We start from the raw sequence: 17,960 nt of genomic DNA, 5'->3' as shown, positions 1-17,960 counted from the left end.
TATCAGTGGTGTTACCTTCTAAGTCAAAGGAGATTGGTGCTGACAAGGGGTTAGTGGAGGGCGTTCCATCAAAGCCTATTGAGGTTACGTGTGAGCCAGACAAGGGTGCCCTAGGAATCAGTCGTTTAGATAACGCACTACGTGTCGCCCCAGTATCTACCAAAAATGGAGACTTTGTGCCCAAGACCTTAGCAGTGACGTAAGGACCTTGCTTGTCAACACGGAGTTCGACTGGATCCCTCCCTTGCCCCTGGCGGTCCTATGCAAAGTCATGGGTGTTCTCGTAGTCGGACTGCTGGCACTGGTTCTGTCGGGGGCGGTCAAAGGTGTTTGGTCTGCCTGGCCTGTCGTTTGTGGCGTCGTTCGTGTACCCTCGTCCCTGTCCTCTACTTCTGGGGTCATGTGCTATGTCTCTGGTGTCTCTATTTCTGTTCATTTCCAGAAGGACCGGGCACTGAGATTTCCAGTGTCCAAACCCTCTACAGAACGCACATTGGTTCCCGTCTAAGTCTCTTCGTCCAGCGTAGGGTGCAGGTGTATGGTCTCTAGGGGGTAGCTTTCTAGGAGCGGTCTGTTGGTAATTTCCTTTGGGAGACTCCCTTCCTATGGTCACCCCTTGTAACTGAGCTATCATTACTCCTTCCTTCAGTTCCTTTTTCTTTCTTTCGGACGCCCTATCGCTCTCATTCTTTTGGTGTTCGTAGTATTGGGCCATCTGAAGGATAGCTGCGGGTTTGGAGGCTGCCCAACTACTTTCGCTGGTCTGTAGCTTCTGGGAGACTTCTTGTGACAGACCCTTCACGTAATTCTGGACAAAGAGGTGGTGTCCGGTTGCAGTGGTCATGTCCTGGCCACTATAATCGGAAAACACTGTCTCGAATCGAGAGAAGTATTCAGACACATCCTCCTGGGGTTTCTGGTGACAAGCCATCACTATCGACCAGTCTACCTTTCTTTCTGGGATTAGAGTCTTCAATTTCTGTACAATCTTGTCTGGGAGCTCCAATATGGCTTTTGGGGGTTTTTGTCCCGGTTCTCGCTGTTTATCTATGGTATCGAGTTGTACCCAGGTATATCCGAACGGCTCAGCGTGGTCGACTTTCCGGATTTGCTTCCACACATCAGCCGGCAGACATAACCCGAAGAACAAGTCGATATCTGCTAAGGTCATTATTGTTGAACCTAAGGCTGTACCTAGTTCGGTGTAGAAGGCAGTTGGGTTCTTTCTTAAGTCGGGTAGGGTTTTTCTAAAGGTCAAAATGTCTTGTCGGTCCCATGGCTGGTAGACCCAGTTATATACAACCCTTCCTTTCGCATCTTGGTGGTTGATGTCGTCGTGTGTTCCCTGACCTCGTGGGGGGACCCAGTAGGGGGCGGCTTCTTTGATGGGCATCATGGTATCAGCCCTTCCTGCCTGGGGTTCAGTCGCTATGGGGGTCTCTGCTTTGGTTGTCTGTCTGTGTTCGTTAAGATGCCGGGAGACCTAGAGTGTACGAGTGAAGAGGTCCGTCACATCGCCCTCTCCTCCTTCCCCAATGTCTACCTTCCTATATAGGGTCGCTAAGCCTTCTGGACCTTTATCGTGGTACCTATCCTCATATGTATTCAGGGCGTGATAACAAAGTCGTACGACGAAGTGTCGTCTGTGGTTGTCGGCATACGAGTTATACATGTCTGTTATATACTCCTCACTTTCCTTTCGTTCTACTAGTGTCCTTACTATCTTATCGATTCCGGCTCGTTCATCCTTTGTTAGTCGATTCACTCTGGTGGAATCTTTCTTTCTCATTTCAGGGTCATCTAACGTTATTGCTAACGTTGTGTTAAGCACAAGAGGCTCGGCTGGCGCGGAAGCCGTGAGGACCGAGGCCCTGGTACTGCTTTCACTTGCGTTTGGGGGTTGTGGGTGCTGTACTACAGGTTGGAAGGGGGCGTATGGAGGGGGCATGTAGATGATCGGGGGACCTAATAGTAATTCGTCATTTGTTTGTTGCCTGGAAGGTAACTCAGGGTAGAGCGCAGAGGAGGTCCTAACAGGGCACTGGCCTGATGTTTCAGACTCTTGTTTTAGTTTAGCTTCCTTTCTCTCCTTTATCTCTTCCTCTAACTTTCTAGCGGCAAGGTGAGCTGCCTTTCGTAATTCCCTTTCTGCTTTTACTTCTTCCCTCTTTTTCCGTTGCGTTGCTTCTTTGCGCCACATGCCGATACTGTCAAGCATAGTAGGCGTTGTTTTATTACTACGTAGAGCTATTTCTAGTGTTTCTATTTTGTGATCATCGAAGGATCCCATCAGTGGCCACTGACTCTCGGGGTCCCCCTTTGTATATTTATGCCATAGCTTGCTATAAGCTACGGCGACTAGTCCATATTTAGTGAACATGTCCTTATTAGGGGTGCCTTCCAGTGGAGCCGGATGGTTCACCTCTAATAAGCGGTCCGGGCAGAACCAACTACCAATCAGTGGGGAGAAGACAGGCATGACGGGTTACAACGGGGACAAAAGTCTGCACTACCTATCTTTTCACTGCTTTCAAAGACTAGACAGAATATCTCTGTTCCTTGTTATTTGCAAGCAGAGAATACCTCCAAAGAACCAATATCGAACAACTAGTGTTCGGACAATCAATCAATCAATGGGGAGATAAAAATAGGCACGACGGGTTACAATGGGGACAAAAGTCTGCGTTACCTACCCTTCACTATTTGCAAAGACTAGACAGAATATTTCTATTCTACGTTATTTGCAAACAGAGAATATCTCAAAGAGCACTATTCTTCAAAACAATCAATGTTCGGACAATCAATCAGTGAGGAGATAAAAATAGGCACGACGGGTTACAATGGGGACAAAAGTCTGCGTTACCTACCCTTCACTATCTGCAAAGGAAGAGAGAGTATTTCTACTTTTCTCCGTTTGTAGACAGTGAATATCTCAAAGAGAACAATCAATAAGCAATACTAGTATTTTCAATCAATCAATCGTTTCGCAATTTGTCGTGTTTCACGACCTTACCCGGACCGCATGGACAGTTTCTCGTCTTCCGCCTCCAGCGCCCGATCGTCCTCTACTCTCCGTATTTGCCGCGGCACTCCTGATGGTTCCCAGTCAGGACCGTAGATCACTCGAGAGAGGTCTGTTCGGAACCAGTGAAGTTCGGATGATCGGCTGCCAGACGAGGGTTTATCAGGCAGGAGCTCTGCCGATCGCTGCAGTCGTTCACTCTGTTGTTGGGACCTCTCTCACTGGATCCACGTGTCGTTGATGGGCCCCACGCTTGGGACGCCAATTGTTAAAAGGTAGAGGCAGTCGCAGTCGATAACCTTCTAAGTATTGCCCGGCGGTAATCGCCTCTTATACCATCCGATAATTAACCAACAAAGAGACAGGCGCCGGAGACTGGAAGGCAGGAAACAAAGTTTTATTCCGTCGTAGAAGAACACATCAGATCAGACAGCAAGGTATCGTCACGAGGTGCTCTCTCCACATCTCTCTTATACACAGGTTTATGACTTTATTGCAGGTTTATCATACATGGCACATTCTTGAGATTGCTTTGATACATGAAAGAACATCCTCGGAATCCCCACTTCGAGCTCGTTCCCACACATACCTACAGTGGAAGTCCCCACCCCACCCACAGTAGGAGATGGCTATCACACAGCTGGACATTCCGCCAATTCCCGGGGGTGTGTGCGACTGGTCGGGTCTCAGGGGGTGGGGGGCCTTGATCTACTGTAATCCCTTTGATGTGGGGTGTTTCCCTTACAGTAGGGGCAATAAACTGCATCCGCAGGGCTAGGTGATGGCCTGGGATCGGCCCGGACAATCGGGTGAAGAGGAAGGGGGTTATCAAAGAGATGTATGACCATGTATGGGATGTCGGTCAGGCGTGGGATGTGGTTCCATGGCAGGGTCGCGCAGAAGGAGAGGGTTTATGGCCCGTGTATGAGAGAGCGGGGGTGGTCAGCATGTTGGGGGATGTTCGCAGCGCTAGGGGGACGCGTTGGCGATCGACAATGAGCAGGGAGAGAGGCCATGGTGCCTAAAATGGCTGCCGTGTGTTTTTGCGTGTGGTGCTGGGGAAAGACAAGATGGCGTAGATAATGTTCAGATACGAACTAAATTTCCACACGCCGATACCCAAAAAGGCTTCGGTCACACCTTCGCCTTCAGGCCTAGGCAAGACCAAGGATACTGCTTCTCACACCCCACCTTCAGGCCTTGTAAAGAAGCCTGTTAAGCCTTCCGGCAGCTCTGGCTCGAGCCAGCCGACCAGCGGTACCGAAAAACACCCTTCGGCACCGAAGAAAAGATCGGCCTCCACACCGAACCCAGCACCAAAGTCTTCGGGGTCGAAACCTGCCCTTCCGGTGCCGACCAAACATCACAAGGCCCTCGGCACCGACACTCCCGTGCCGAAGCCTTCTTCGGCACCGACCAAAAAATCGGAGGTCCCAAAGAAGCACGGCTTAGACAAACCTAAAAAGCCGTCGACCCCGAAAACTTCGGCGCCGACCGAACAACCAGTGTCGCAAGAACTTTTTACACCGGATCCTCTCCAAAAGACACTCACCAAGGATCCAAAAACTGGACATTTGACATTGTCTTAAAAAAAGAGACACTTGGACAAACCAGCTCCACCTCCACCTCCAAAGAGGAAAGACACTGCTACCTCCCCTTTCAGAGTGCCTTCCCCACCTCCTCCACCCTCTCCACCCCTGCCTCATCGTTCCCCAACCTTGTCTCCTGTCCCAGATGATTTAGGAGACCCTTATTATGATCCAGCAGATGTGCCACAAGACCCCACCCCTACTGGATCTCCAGACCCATGGGACGACTATAACAATCCGGACATCCCAGATGTCCCACAGGATGACCTTTACCCATCTAGGCCATCCCCACCTGAAGATTCGTTGGGTTTTCACCACCTACTACAAAGGGCGGCACACTACCACAGGGTGGAGTTACAGACTGACCCAGTGGAGGAAGATTTTCTCCTAGACACCTTCGATGATGCACATAGGTCTACTGCCATTCTACCTATGTTAAAGGGAGTAATTAAACATGCACCGGAGGTTTTTAAAGACCCAGTCAGGGCCAGGGTACTAAACCCCCGTATAGAGAAAAAATACAAAGCCGCCCCCACAGACCCTTCATACATTAAAGGCCCTGCACCATTGGATTCCCTAGTGGTATCTACAGCTAGGAAGCGCTCAAATTCTCAGGCGAAGCACCACCACCTGACAAAGACTCCAAGCTCCTAGACGCGTCAGGGAAGCGCACTGCGTCACAAGCCACCAATATATGGCGTATCGCCAACACGCAAGCGCTATTGGCCAGATACGACAGGGCGCATTATGATGAGTTAGAGACCATCATGCACCATCTCCCTGAAAAATACAGGAATAGGGCTAATGAACTGATCCAAGAGGGAAAAACAATAACTAATACCTCTATACGCTGTGCCCTAGATGCAGCAGATACAGCCTCCAGGGCCATAAACACCAGTGTCCTTCTCCGTCGCCATGCCTGGCTCAGAGTTTCAGGTTTTAAACAAGCCTCTATATTGAATCACCCATTCGACCAAGATCATCTATTTGGCCCAAAAGTTGATGAAGCCCTCAAAGATGAAAAAAGAAACTGATACGGCGAAATCCATGGGAGCCCTACAGTCACACACTCCTAGGCGCTCTTTTCGACGCTCTTCTTTTCGGGGCACAGGCAGGGGCTACTCCTCGGATAGTGCATCCACATCATACGAATCCCCTCCCCAATCTACCTTCACAAAGGGTTATCAAAGAGGCGGATACAGAGGCAATAATAATAAGGGCAGAGGCAAGACAAATACCGCCCGCTCTGCCACACCGGCTACCCAATGACTTTCCCCCGCTCCCTCCAGACCATTCCACTCCGGTCGGGGGCAGAATACAACATTTCCTTCACGTCTGGGAGACAATCACCTCAGACAGATGGGTGACCCAAATTATTCATTCAGGATATTGCCTAGAATTAACATCTACCCCCCCAAACATTCCACCCAGGCAACGCCCAATGTCTCAAGAACATGCCACGTTACTAAAACAGGAGGTAATCTCCCTCCTGCAAAAACAAGCCATAGAGCAGGTCCCCATCAATCAACAATAATTAGGGGTCTACTCCCTGTACTTTCTGATTCCAAAGAGAGACGAGACTCTACGACCTATCCTAGATCTCAGACCTCTAAATGCTTACATACATTCAGACCATTTTCACATGGTAACCCTTCAACAGGTTCTTCCACTCCTCTCCCAGAACGACTTTCTCACCACTCTGGACTTGAAAGACGCATACTTTCACATCCCAGTACACCATGCTCACAAAAAGTAGCTCAGATTTGTAGTGGACGGGCAACACTACCAGTTCAAGGTGCTCCCGTTCGGGGTAACAACAGCACCAAGGGTATTCGCCAAGTGCCTAGCAGTAGTGGCGGCACACCTCAGAAGACAGCACATTCACGTCTTCCCGTACTTGGACGACTGGCTAATAAAAGCCATGTCCTACGAACAATGTGTGCAACACACCGCCGCTACAATCCAACTACTTCACCAGCTAGGTTTCACGGTGAACCACCAAAAGTCCCACCTGGTACCATCACACACAAAACAATACCTCGGTGCCACCATAGACACCTCAAAAGCCGTAACCTATGCCAATCCTGCCAGGATTGCAAATATACAGGCTCTGCGTCAAAAATTCATATTTCAACACTCTCTCCCAGCAAGGTGTTTATGCAACTGATAGGGATGATGGCCTCTTGCATTTTCATAGTGCCCCATGCAAGACTCCAGATGCGTCCACTCCAAGAGTGTTTAGCACGCCAGTGGAACCAGGCCCAGGGACAACTGACAGGTCTGGTGTTGGTGGACGGTCGCACCCATCGCTCTCTGCAGTGGTGGAACACCACAAACCTTTCCAGAGGTCGACCGTTCCTGGACCCGGTTCCACAAATAATCCTAACAGACGCATCGCTCTCCGGCTGGGGAGCTCATCTGTTACATCTCACAGTACAGGGCACATGGACGCCGCAACAGAAGTTACTCCACATCAACCATCTGGAGTTACTGGCAATCTTCCTATCCCTAAAATTCTTCCAGACGCAGATTTCAGGCAAGGCAGTCCTCATTCGCACAGACAACATGACTGCCATGTACTACATTCAAAAACAGGGTGGCACACACTCTCCACAGCTCTCCCAATTAGCACAGAGCATATGGAGATGGGCAATTCCACAGAAAATCTTTCCCCTGGCCCAACACGTCCCAGGAGTCCAAAACACCGTGGCAGATCTGCTCAGCAGACAAACGCAACAGATTCACGAATGGGAACTTCACCCACAGGTTCTTCACCCGTTCTTTCAGAAGTGGGGGCATCCACACATAGACCTATTCGCCACCCACGAAAACACAAAATGCCCAAGCTTCGCCGCCAGATATCCACACCCATTGTCCAAAGGCAATGCGATATGGATGAACTGGTCAAAAAAAATTGTATACGCTTTTCCACCTCTCCCACTAATTCCATTAGTGGTGCGAAAGCTACAACAGCATTCCCTAACACTGATCCTAGTAGCTCCAACATGGGCCAGACAACCGTGGTACACCACACTGCTGGAACTCTCGGTAGTACCACACCAAAAGCTGCACCTCTCACCATGCTTCCTAACCCAGAACCATGGAGAGATCAGGCACCCGGACCCAGCTCAGCTCAACCTTGCGATCTGGCTCCTGAGGTCCTACAATTCAGATACCTTAACCTTCCCCCTGATTGCATGAATATTATCAGGGAAGCTAGACGCCCTACTACTAGGGCATGCTATGCGGCAAAGTGGAAAAGATTTGTTGTTTACTGCCACAGCAACACAATCAACCCTCTAAATGTGTCCATACAGCACATCATATGTTACTTGCTCCATCTACAAAGGTGTAACCTAGCATATACCTCCATTAGGTTACACCTCGCAGCAATTGCTGCTTACTTACAGAACAGGCAGCACCTATCACTTTTCAGGGTGCCTGCCATCAAGGCCTTTATGGAAGGCCTCAAAAGAGTAATTCCACCCAGAGTACCACCCTCACCTATCTGGAACTTGAATATAGTTCTCACAAGGCTAATGGGACCCCCTTTCGAACCATTACATAAATGTGAGCTGCAATTTCTCAAATGGAAAACAGCATTTCTAGTGGCCATCACTTCCCTTAGAAGGGTTAGTGAAATACAAGCACTCACTATACAGGAACCTTTTCTCCAAATGCATCAGAACAAGGTTGTACTCCGTACCAACCCAAAATTTCTACGCAAAGTCATCTCTCCCTTCCATCTAAACCAGTCGGTAGAATTTCCAGTCTTTTTCTCACAACCTCAAACCGTTGCGGAAAGGGCTTTACACACCACACTGGATGTTAAAAGGGCCTTACTTTACTACATCCAAAGAACAAAACCAAACAGCTATTTATCTCTTTCTCTCCACCACATAAAGGCAACCCTATTTCTAATTCAGGGATAGCTTGGTGGATTGTAAAATGCATACAGATTTGCTACCACAAAGCAAAAGGAACGCTATCTGTTCCCCCTAAAGCCCACCCCATAAGGAAGATAGGGGCTTCTATGGCTTTTCTAGGAAACATACCACTAGATGACATCTGCAAAGCAGCGACATGGTCAACACCGCACACTTTCACAAAACAGTACTGTGTAGATGTGCAAACCAAACAACAAGCTAGTGTGGGCCAGGCTGTACTAAAAACACTGTTCCAAACAACTGCAACGGATGCCGGTGGTCGCCGCTAGGGTTGGGTACTGCTATATAGTCTATGCACAGTGTATAATCTGCAGCTCATATGCCTCGAACGGAATATGCTACTTACCAGTATGCATCTGTTCTTGGCATGTAGAGCTGCAGATCTATACACGCCCACCCGCCTCCCAGGCTACCTGTATCCGTTCCAGTCTATCTTATTTAGATACAACACACATGGGTTTCTTTACTGTTATTACTACGCTCCATCTTTCCCTGCTGGCAGAAAACAATCTGAGGATGGAGCCGAAGCCCATGCGCAATACGAACCAAAGGAGGAGTCACCGACCTCGTGTCTTCCAAAGACTTTCCAAGAGGAAAAACAAACTGCAAACATCCGGGCCCAACACCAGATGGCGATCTATGCACAGTGTATAGATCTGCAGCTCTACATGCCAAGAACAGATGCATACTGGTAAGTAGCATATTCTTTCTGGTGGATGCTGTTATGTAGGATCCCTTACTGTCCTCCCACCTTCCCATTCTGAACAATGGTTATGCATTTCATTCCTTTTTACATTTTTATAGTTCAGTCCCAGTCTGTTTCTGCACTGCACGTTCGGTCACTCTTGTCAACTTCATCTCCACATCACAGGACATGGATAAAAGTATGGAGAGGGACTGACCTCAGTTTGCCTGGGTAGCAGCCTACACAGTTCTGTGGCTTATGTTCGGGCATAGCCTGGAGACTTGGTGCTATCGAGTGACGCAGGAGAACTGTTAAAGTTTCTAGCACCTGTCTGGCCCCTGAGAGGATAAAAGAGGTGAGGAATCTGCAGAGTATCTACTGCAAAGATACTTACCAAAGCTAGGTCACTTGTTTGTCATTCTCCCCTCCAGGATGAGAGGGGAAGAGTAACAACCATTCTGTAAGCGCAAACGCTGCTCTCACATCTAAATAATTGTTTAGTAAAGCTTCTGTACTGTGGTTATCAAATTTCCAGCCTCCGTTATACAGCTTTAAAGTAAAACAGTTCTCTTTAGTTATGTATATAGTATAATCGAATCTGTAGTTGTACGCTACAAGAGTTTATACCTGTGATAAATTAAACCATGAGCCCTGATTTGGTTAGATTCTTGTTTGTTATTTCTTGGTTCTTGACTACAACTCTTCTCCAAGGCTTCACCCTTATGAGTGTTCATGCATTTTTGGGTTTCTTACCAAAATATTTAATTGGTTTCCTTTCTGTGAACATATCCCACCGCTTTCTCAAAAGGATGGTTGTGCTATTGTATTCACTGTTTGCGAATATTAATGAAGATAGAGATGATAGTCATTTACCTGCAACACTAGTTCATAACATTCATAAACTATCCTCCCTGGTGGGGCATAGGAATGAAATTAGACATCTCTAAGTCATATTTCTTGACTTTTTATGTCCCCACCTTTTACTGACCCTGTCGCTGCTGGAGAAGATGTTCATGGACATCCTTGCATTGACGGTGTATGTGTTTTTCTTTTTTGCCTGTCAAAGCCCGGATGCCTGTGAGTCATTTCCATTAAATTATTCTCTTTTAAATAGAAACTTGCATTAGTTTTTAGATAGTGAGCTTGTTGTCTAATTCTTACACCTTTCCTGGTTCTGTAAAGAGTTTTTGTTTGCCTATGTTACTCTTTTAAAACGGAAAGAAACAGGAAAAATATTTAAAGTGAATGTTACTTGCCATAGGGGTGGTCGTTCGTATTACTTTATTGGGAGAACTTGTTTTAAAGATGGTCTGGGATCCAGCACATGGGCGCAGCTATTGAGTATTTGACTTTAATGAATATACTTCCTATAGATAACCAGTGTTTCAGGTTACTATCTTACCTAACCATATGCTTACCCCAACCCATTCATTTACCAAAACCCTAACTCTAAATGTTAATGTAACCTTTATTCTAATCTTTTAAACTACCTTAGAGTGTTGACTGTGTTAATAAATAAAACGTTTTCCAACATTTAGTATGTTTCTTCATGACTGCTCAAAGTAATTTGTCATTTTTATTCATTTTATCATCTTCATAATAACTTCATTTTCATGTAATACGGAGGCCCTGATAAATGGAATGTGTGCCTATATAGTAAACTACGGTACTATGATACTGTTAAGATTAACCAGGGTCCTGCTTTATTCTTTTGTGGCTCCTTTCTTGACTGTCTTTAATTCTCAGATTTCTGGTGTCTTCCTATCAGGTCACGTGGTTGACATATATTCCAAGTTCGATGTCATTGTAAGTAACCCACCAATATTTTTAAATTCTGTGCTATTTTTATGCATGTTTCTTTGTGCCTAGCTACATTTATTGTGCTAAAACCCAGCTAAATATGAATGTTTTCCAACACCCACCCTCCTCAAAGACTATGGGGTTGGTTTAGATCTTGGTGGATGGGATATTCTGTCACAAATATGAAGATATCCCGTCTGCAAGATCTAAATCAGGCCCTAGGTAATGGAGAAGGTACATGAAGGGATTGTGGTCATGACCATGTGAGCGATTGTGGAGTGATGCGTTGAATCTTCGAGTAAAGCATTCCCAGTTCAAGGCAATTATAACTTCACTAGGTTTACACCATATTAATATGGAGATTTATGTTAGGATTCTGAACCTGGCACATAACTAAGTCACTCCCCTAAGGCCCCTTTTTACTGTCCAACTCCAATATGTGAAAGCTTATGTGAATGCATTTGTATTTGTAATCACAGAATAAATATTTTATTCATTGCCTTGCATCTTGCGCTGAAGGGAAGCCTTCATTTTACAAAGCTGGTCTCTCTGACCAAACTGCAGTGCTCCATAGTAATGTATGTTAGTGTGTGTATACATTCGCTGAAAAAAACAAAGGGTAAAGGGATGCTATATTTAGCTGAAAGTCAGTTAAAACATAACTTTTAAACTTAGAAAACCACTGAATTTCACCAGTTATATTTAACTTAAGTAACTATAACTCGTGCCCTCGCTGAGCACAGAGTTATCAATGATGTCATTTCAAATAGCATTAGGGATGTTATCAATGCAGTCATTGAACATGTCGTGAGGGATGTAATATGTAAGGGTACAAGCAGTGCATTACAACAAACAAATGATGGACGGAATGCTGACAATGCATACATTCTCCCCCAGTCAAGAGATCTGGGTTAAATCCATCGTTCTTTTGCCCACTACACCACCCCAGTTTAGACATGGCCATATGCAAATCAGTCTTGACCCTGTGCCTCATGGGAACAGTCCAGCCCGAACTACCAAGCCATGTCTTCCCTGGACCGGAATCAAGCATCCTAGGACCGGTTTCTGGCTATCAGCCGTCTTCAGCCAGGATAGCTTGACTCCAGTGGCGTAGTGAGCACGGGTCCCACGTCTGGGAATACCCATCCCACTTAGGGCGAAAAGCGTTACAACAAACAAATGATGGTCGGAATGCTGACAATGCATACATTCTCCCCCAGTCAAGAGATCTGGGTTAAATCCATCGTTCTTTTGCCCACAAGCAGTGCATGGCAAGGGCACGAATTATAGTTACTTTAGGGCACAAGTTATGGTTACTTCAGATAACTGTAAATGGTGACTTTCAGTGGTTTTGTTAGTTTAAAACGTTTTATTTTAACCGACATTTCACCTAACTATACCGTCCCTTTCACCTTTGTTTTTTTCTGTGAATGTCTAAGGTTTTATTTTTTTATGTAAAGTAAGATGATATTACAATTCCTAAGTGGAATGTCACTTAAATTTTATGGTTTTTCTAACATAAAGTAAGATGTCCACCGCCATGCGTGCTGTGAGGTTGACCAAAGGGCCTGGCCTTTATCCAACCACCCCACGGGCGGCCAACACCCTTCCACGCACTACCTTTGCGCCCTACCATTCTTGAGTAGGGAAGACCCAGTTGCTGAACAACCCCCATGGTCTTACAGTGCACCAAGGCCTGACTTTTTGTTTTTGGGTTCCACCGCAGTACTACCGTGTAATAGTATGGGGGATGCGCTGTGCACCTCGGTAATACTACTGCACCACAGAAAGAAACTATCTTTTTAATTTGACCCCCGGGGTGTCCCTCTGGGACTTTAACCTCCCACAACAGCAACGAGGTCAGGGCTCCCCTACCCCTGCCTCCATATTGGTTTTTTTAATTTGTCTTTTATGATATGGGAACCGGGTCCCAGGCTCATAAAATGGCAGCTGAAATGTTATTTTAATGTTGCAGCCAGCTCATCATAACGCATGTTTTGCACTTGCTGTACTCCACAGTAGCACTGCACTGCTAGATATTCACAAATTTTCAATCTTAATTTCTCAAAGACTGCTGAACAGATTTACACCAAATTAAAAAAACACGCTTTTTGGATCAGGATCTAGCTTTCTGACAAATGTGGTGTAATTCTAATCAGCCGTTGTGCCTGTAGCTGTGTCTAAAGTTTCTATAGGAAATTGCATGGGGAAAACGTGTTTTGGGACATCCCCCTCCCCCCCCCCCTTTTTTTTTTACCCTCACTTGACAGATCTATATTCTCCAGTGTCAAAATAAGCACAGTAAGCTGCTCCAGTGCTACTGATATAAATGTTATTTGCGAATTCAGAGGGAAATGACAACTCGTTTCAGCTTTTTACCTGTATATATGTGCCACGGCAGTTTAAATAAATGAGGCCCAATAGCATGTTATTTAGAACTTTTTTTGTGTTAAATGTGAGTTTACACATTTATTACAGAGGTAAAATTTGAGTTTATTACCACAGTACAGCAAAATTGATCTAAGAAAAACACTGCCTCACCGATTGCATATAACAATTATTCTACACAAGAAAACAACTCTCCTTAGTGTCACAATAACTCTTCAATGTGATATTTACTTCTCTGCACAATTGTAACCCCTTAAATCCTGGTTTTGGCCAAATACCTTTTTTTCAAATCAAATACACATCAAGAAATGCTATAGCATATACCATTTATGCTGATGTACAGGGTATGGCATCTATTACCATTATTGAGAGAGGGCAGGGACATCATGATTCACTGAGGTTTCATGAGCCATGTCATCTACCCATACTCAACAATGGTACTGAATGATATATTAAATTCTGCATGTATATTATGCAGATACATCTGCGTGTCCAGCTCCTTGATACCCTCACAGGTGACAAGAAGCGCTCTAAAGATCCACCTTACATCACATTACATTACAAATTTGTTCTATATATTTATAGATAGATATATCACCCCCAACTGCTTCTTATGGAGCATCCACGGCCAAACAAGGGTGTAGTGGTTAGAGATGGTGAAGCAAACCAGCTAACTAATCACACTCTCCACAAAAATAAAGCACTAACTCACCAGAAGTTTAATCCATGTACAGGCAAAAATAAAAATGCATTTTTGCCTCCGGCCTTGCTCACATGAATTGTGTGTATATATGTGTGTGTGTATATGTATGTATGTATATGTGTGTGCGTGTGTGTGTGTGTGTCTGTGTGTAAGTCACTACAAAATGAATGTTTAAATTGACATAATTACACATATAATAAGATATTTATTACCTTAATTTAAAGAAAAAAACAGACATTCCAAAAGGAATATGCTACCTACCAGTATCTTTTCTTGGCATGTAGAGCTGCAAATCTACACACTATGCATAGATCGCCATCTGGTGTTGGGTCCGGATGTTTGCATTTGTTTTTGTCCTGGAAAGTCTTTGGAAGTCACGAGGTAGGTGACTCCTCCCCAGGTTCATAGTGTGCATGGGCATCGGCTCCATCCTCAGATTGTTTTTTGCCAGCAGGGAAATGATGGAGCTTTGTAAGAAACAGGAAGATGCCCTTGTATGCTGTATCTAAATAAGATAATACCGGAACAGATAATGGAAGCCGGGAGGCGGGTGGGCGTGTGTAGATCTGCAGCTCTACATGCCAAGAACAGATGCATACTGCTAAATAGCATATTCTGTTCGAGGCATATGAGCTGCAGATTACACACTATGCATAGATTGGATAGCAGTCCCAATCCTCAGCGGCGGCCACCAGTATCTGTTGCAGTCTGAAATAGGATTTTGAGTACAGGTTGGCCCACACTGGCTTGTTGTTTTGATTGCACATCTACACAATAGTGTTTTGTGAACGTATGCGGTGTAGACCATGTAGCTGCTTTGCAGGTGTCATCTAATGGAATGTTCCCTAAAAAAACCATAGAAGCCCCTATTTTTCTTGTAGAGTGGGCTCTAGGAGAAACAGTTAAAGTACGTTTTGCTTTGTGGTAGCACATTTGTATGCATTTAACAATCCATCTGGCTATCCCGGACTTGGATATGGGATTGCCTTTGTGTGGTGGTGAGAAAGAGACGAAAAGTTGTTTGGTTTTTCGAAAAGGTTATGCTCTTTTAACATCTAAAGTATGAAGAGCTCTTTCTGCGACTGTGTGAGGTTGCGAGAAGAATACGGGCAACTCCACAGATTGATTAAGGTGGAAGGGGGAAATTACTTTAGGGAGGAATTTAGGACCTTATTGTGATGGATTTGGAAGAATGGTTACTGAATATTTAGGGCTTGTAGCTCACTAACTCTCCTTAGAGAAGTTATGGCTACTAGGAAAGCAACTTTCCATGTTAAGAATTGTAGCTCACATTTATGTAGAGGTTCAAAGGGAGGTCCCATTAGTCGTGTGAGAAAGATATTTAAATTCCACAGAGGTGAGGGTGGAACTCTAGGAGGAATTATCCTTTTGAGTCCTTCCATAACGGCTTTGATGGCAGGTACTCTGAATAGTGATAAATGTTGTCTATTTTGTAGATATGCTGCTATGGCAGCAAGGTGTAGCCTAATAGACGTATAGGCTAAGTTGCACCTTGGTAGGTTATGATGTGTTGGATAGACACATCTAAGGGATTGATGCTATTGTTATGACAATATATGACAAATTGTTTCCACTTGGCTGCGTAGCAGGCTCTAGTGGTAGGGCGTCTAGCCTCCTTAATGACGTTCATACAGTCAGGAGGAAGGTTAAGGTAACCATTTCTAAGATTTCAGGAGCCAGATCGCAAGGTTGAGCTGAGTTTGGTCCGGATGTCTGATCTCTCCACGGTTCTGGGTTAAGAGGCGTGGTGAGAGGTGTAATCTTTGGTGCGGGACTACTGACCGTTCCAGTAATGTGGTGTACCACGGTTCTCTGGCCCAAGTTGGAGCAACCAGAATGAGAGTCAGTGAGTGTTGCTGTAGTTTGCGCACCACCAGTGGTATGAGTGAGAGAGGCGGAAAAGCGTACGCAAATCTGCCTGACCAGTTCATCCATATCGCATTGCCTTTGGACAATGGGTGTGGGTATCTGACGGCAAAGCTTGGGCATTTGGCGTTTTCGTGGGTGGCGAAGAGGTCTATCTGTGGTTGCCCCCACATTTGAAAGAATGGTTGAAGAACTTGTGGATGGAGTTCCCACTCGTGGATCTGTTGTGTTTGATGACTTAACAGATCGGCTATGGTGTTTTGGACTCCTGGGACATGTTGGGCTAGGAGAAATATGTTCTGAGGTATAGCCCACCTCCATATGTTCTGTGCTAGCTGGGAGAGCTGCAGAGAGTGTCCCCCGCCTTGTTTTTGGATGTAGTACATGGCTGTCATGTTGTCCGTGTGGACTAGGACAGTCTTGCCTGATATTTGTTTTTGAAATGCTTTTAAGGCTAGGAATATGGCCAGTAATTCCAGGTAATTGATGTGGAATAACTTTTGTTGAGGTGTCCACCTGCCTTGCATGGTGTGATGTAATAGGTGAGCTCCCCCGCCGGAGAGCAATGCGTCCGCTGTCATGACAATCTGAGGAACTGGCTCTAGGAACGGTCGCCCTTTGGAAAGGTTTTTGGTCTTCCACCACTGCAGAGAGTGATGAGTGCGACCGATCTGTTAGCTGACCTTGAGCCTGGTTCCATTGGCGTGCTAAGCACTCTTGTATGGGACGCATCTGGCGTCTTGTGTGAGGCACTATGAATATGCAAGAGGCCATCATCCCTAGGAGCTGCATGAACACTCGAGCTGGAAGAGAGTGATGCAGCTGTAATTTGGGTAGGAGAGCGAGAATGCTTGCTGTCCTTGCTGGACTGGGATAGGCTAGTGCTTTTGAGGCGTCTATTGTGGTGCCGAGGTACTGTTGCGTGTGAGAGGGTTGCAGATAAGACTTGGTGTGGTTTATTGTGCACCCCATGTCTTGGAGTAATTGGATAGTCGCGTGAGTGAGATGAACACACTGGGTGTACGAGCTGTCTTATATGAGCCAGTCATCGAGGTATGGGAAGACGTGAATGTGTTGTCTTCTTAGATGGGCTGCGACCACTGCTAGGCATTTTGTGAATACCCGTGGTGCTGTTGTGACCCCGAAAGGGAGTACTTTGAATTGATAGTGCTGCCCATCCACTACGACCCTGAGATATTTTCTGTGAGCAGCGTGCATGGGAATATGGAAATAGGCGTCCTTGAGATCTAAGGTGGCTAGGAAGTCGCCTTGTGAAAGTAGAGGGAGGACTTGCTGAAGTGTGACCATGTGGAAATGGTTTGATTGTATGTATAGGTTTAGTGGCCTGAGGTCTAGAATAGGTCTCAGAGAGCCATCTTTCTTTGGTATGAGAAAATACAAGAAGTAAACTCCCGTGTTTTGTTGGTGCAGGGGAACTAGTTCTATTGCACTTTTTTGTAGTAAGGAGTGACTAATGTTCGGCTGACATTGGACGCTGTTTGGGTGGAATGTTTGGGGGCTAGAGGTAAGTTCGAGACAGTAACCTGATTGCACTATTTGTCGCACCCACGTGTCTGTGGTGATATTGGTCCAGACAGGAAGAAACTGTTGTAGTCTTCCCCGACAGGAGTGGAATGGTCCGGGGGAAGCGGAGGGAAGTCATTGGACAGGGGTGGAGGCAGAGCGGGTGTTGTTAGTCTTGCCTCTGCCCTTGTTATTGTTGCCTCTGCATCCTCCTCTGTGATAACCTCTGGTGAAGGTGGATTGGGTGGGAGCCTTGTAAGAGGTGGTTGGGGTATCAGAGGAGTATCCCCTGGAGTTGCCCTTGTAGGATGAGCGACGAAAAGAACGTCTGGGAGCTTGCGATTGCAAGGCTCCCATTGATTTGGCTGTGTCTGTGTCCTTTTTCATCTTCTCAAGGGATGCATCAACATTAGGG

General features: G+C 45.9%; 1 protein-coding gene across 4 annotated transcripts in view; it reads left to right on the top strand.

Moving 5' to 3' along the window:
- PRKAG1 (protein kinase AMP-activated non-catalytic subunit gamma 1) overlaps nucleotides 1–17,960 on the top strand; it is a 268,130-nt gene that overhangs the window by 177,690 nt on the left and 72,480 nt on the right. For all 4 annotated transcript variants that reach the window (XM_085600412.1, XM_085600411.1, XM_085600410.1 and 1 more), the window contains exon 10: nucleotides 11,012–11,049. In XM_085600412.1, the coding sequence (XP_085456538.1) occupies nucleotides 11,012–11,049 (38 nt within the window). The remainder of the gene's footprint in view (nucleotides 1–11,011; nucleotides 11,050–17,960) is intronic.

The sequence above is a fragment of the Triturus cristatus genome, chromosome 4_2 (assembly GCF_964204655.1).
Source record: "Triturus cristatus chromosome 4_2, aTriCri1.1, whole genome shotgun sequence".
Lineage (NCBI taxonomy): Eukaryota > Metazoa > Chordata > Amphibia > Caudata > Salamandridae > Triturus > Triturus cristatus.
This window is presented reverse-complemented; position numbering and strand designations above follow the sequence as displayed.